The sequence below is a fragment of the Acyrthosiphon pisum genome, chromosome X, assembly GCF_005508785.2.
Source record: "Acyrthosiphon pisum isolate AL4f chromosome X, pea_aphid_22Mar2018_4r6ur, whole genome shotgun sequence".
Lineage (NCBI taxonomy): Eukaryota > Metazoa > Arthropoda > Insecta > Hemiptera > Aphididae > Acyrthosiphon > Acyrthosiphon pisum.
The window spans coordinates 33,744,879-33,745,899 of NC_042493.1; the positions used below are offsets into that span (position 1 = coordinate 33,744,879).

Consider the following 1,021-nt stretch of genomic DNA (forward strand, 5'->3'; position numbering starts at 1 on the left):
CCCCCCCCTATGTGCGCCTATGGACTGAATTTGGTGTAAGCCATTCTACGATATCTACAATATGGAAAAATCGTGATAAAATAAAACGAGAATTCGAGTGCGAAAGATAAAACGTTAAAAAAAATCGTGGTAGTGATCATGAAGATATTGATAATGCTTTATTAAAATGGTTTAAAACACAACGAAGTTTCAATATACCGATTAATGGACCGATTCTACAAGAGAAAGCAAACGATTTAGCAAAACTATTGGGTAAAGATTTTTCATGTTCTTCATCGTGGATTCAGCGGTTTCAGGTAAGACACAATATTACTTTTTCTAAAGTTAATGGAGAATCTGCCAGTGTAAACATTGAAGAAACAACCAAATGGATGGAGATGGTTTGGCCAAAATTGCGCGAGGGATATGATGATGCTGAAATTTATAATTGTGATGACTGATGAGACAGGATTATTTTTTAAAATGCTACCTGACAAAACTTTTAAATTTAAAGGCGAGACTTGTTCTGGAGGAAAAATGTCTAAAGAGAGGTTAACTGTACTTGTGTGTGCTAATATGACCGGAACATCAAAAAAGAAACTTTTTGTGATAGGAAAATCGAAAACACCACGTTGTTTTAAAAATGTTAAATCTTTGCCAGTGATTTATGAAGCAAATAAACGTGCATGGATAACATCTGAATTGTGTGATAGATTTTTACGAAAATGGGACAGTGAACTAAAAAGAAAGAGAGAAAAGATTTTACTATTAATAGATAACTGTCCATCGTATACCAAGTTAAATGATTTGCATTGTATTAAGCTAGTTTTTTTACCCCAAACTGCACATCAATATTACAACCAATGGACCAGGGGATCATAAAATGTCTCAAAACAAAATTTAGAAAATTGTTAGTTCTCAAAATGATTGATAATATTGAACACAAAAAAGAAACCAAATTAAATGTCTTGGATGCTATTTTGTTGTTAACTCAATCGTGGAATGAAATAACAGTAGAAACTATAAAAAATTGTTTTTCTCA

At 32.2% G+C, this 1,021-nt stretch overlaps 1 protein-coding gene across 1 annotated transcript in view; it reads left to right on the forward strand.

The window, feature by feature from the left end:
• Positions 1 to 61: 61 nt before the first annotated feature.
• LOC107885011 (tigger transposable element-derived protein 4-like) overlaps positions 62 to 1,021 on the forward strand; it is a 1,280-nt gene continuing 320 nt past the window's right edge. The window contains exons 1-3 of the mRNA XM_016808292.2: positions 62 to 72; positions 134 to 429; positions 494 to 793. Of these exons, the coding sequence (XP_016663781.2) occupies positions 62 to 72; positions 134 to 429; positions 494 to 793 (607 nt within the window). The remainder of the gene's footprint in view (positions 73 to 133; positions 430 to 493; positions 794 to 1,021) is intronic.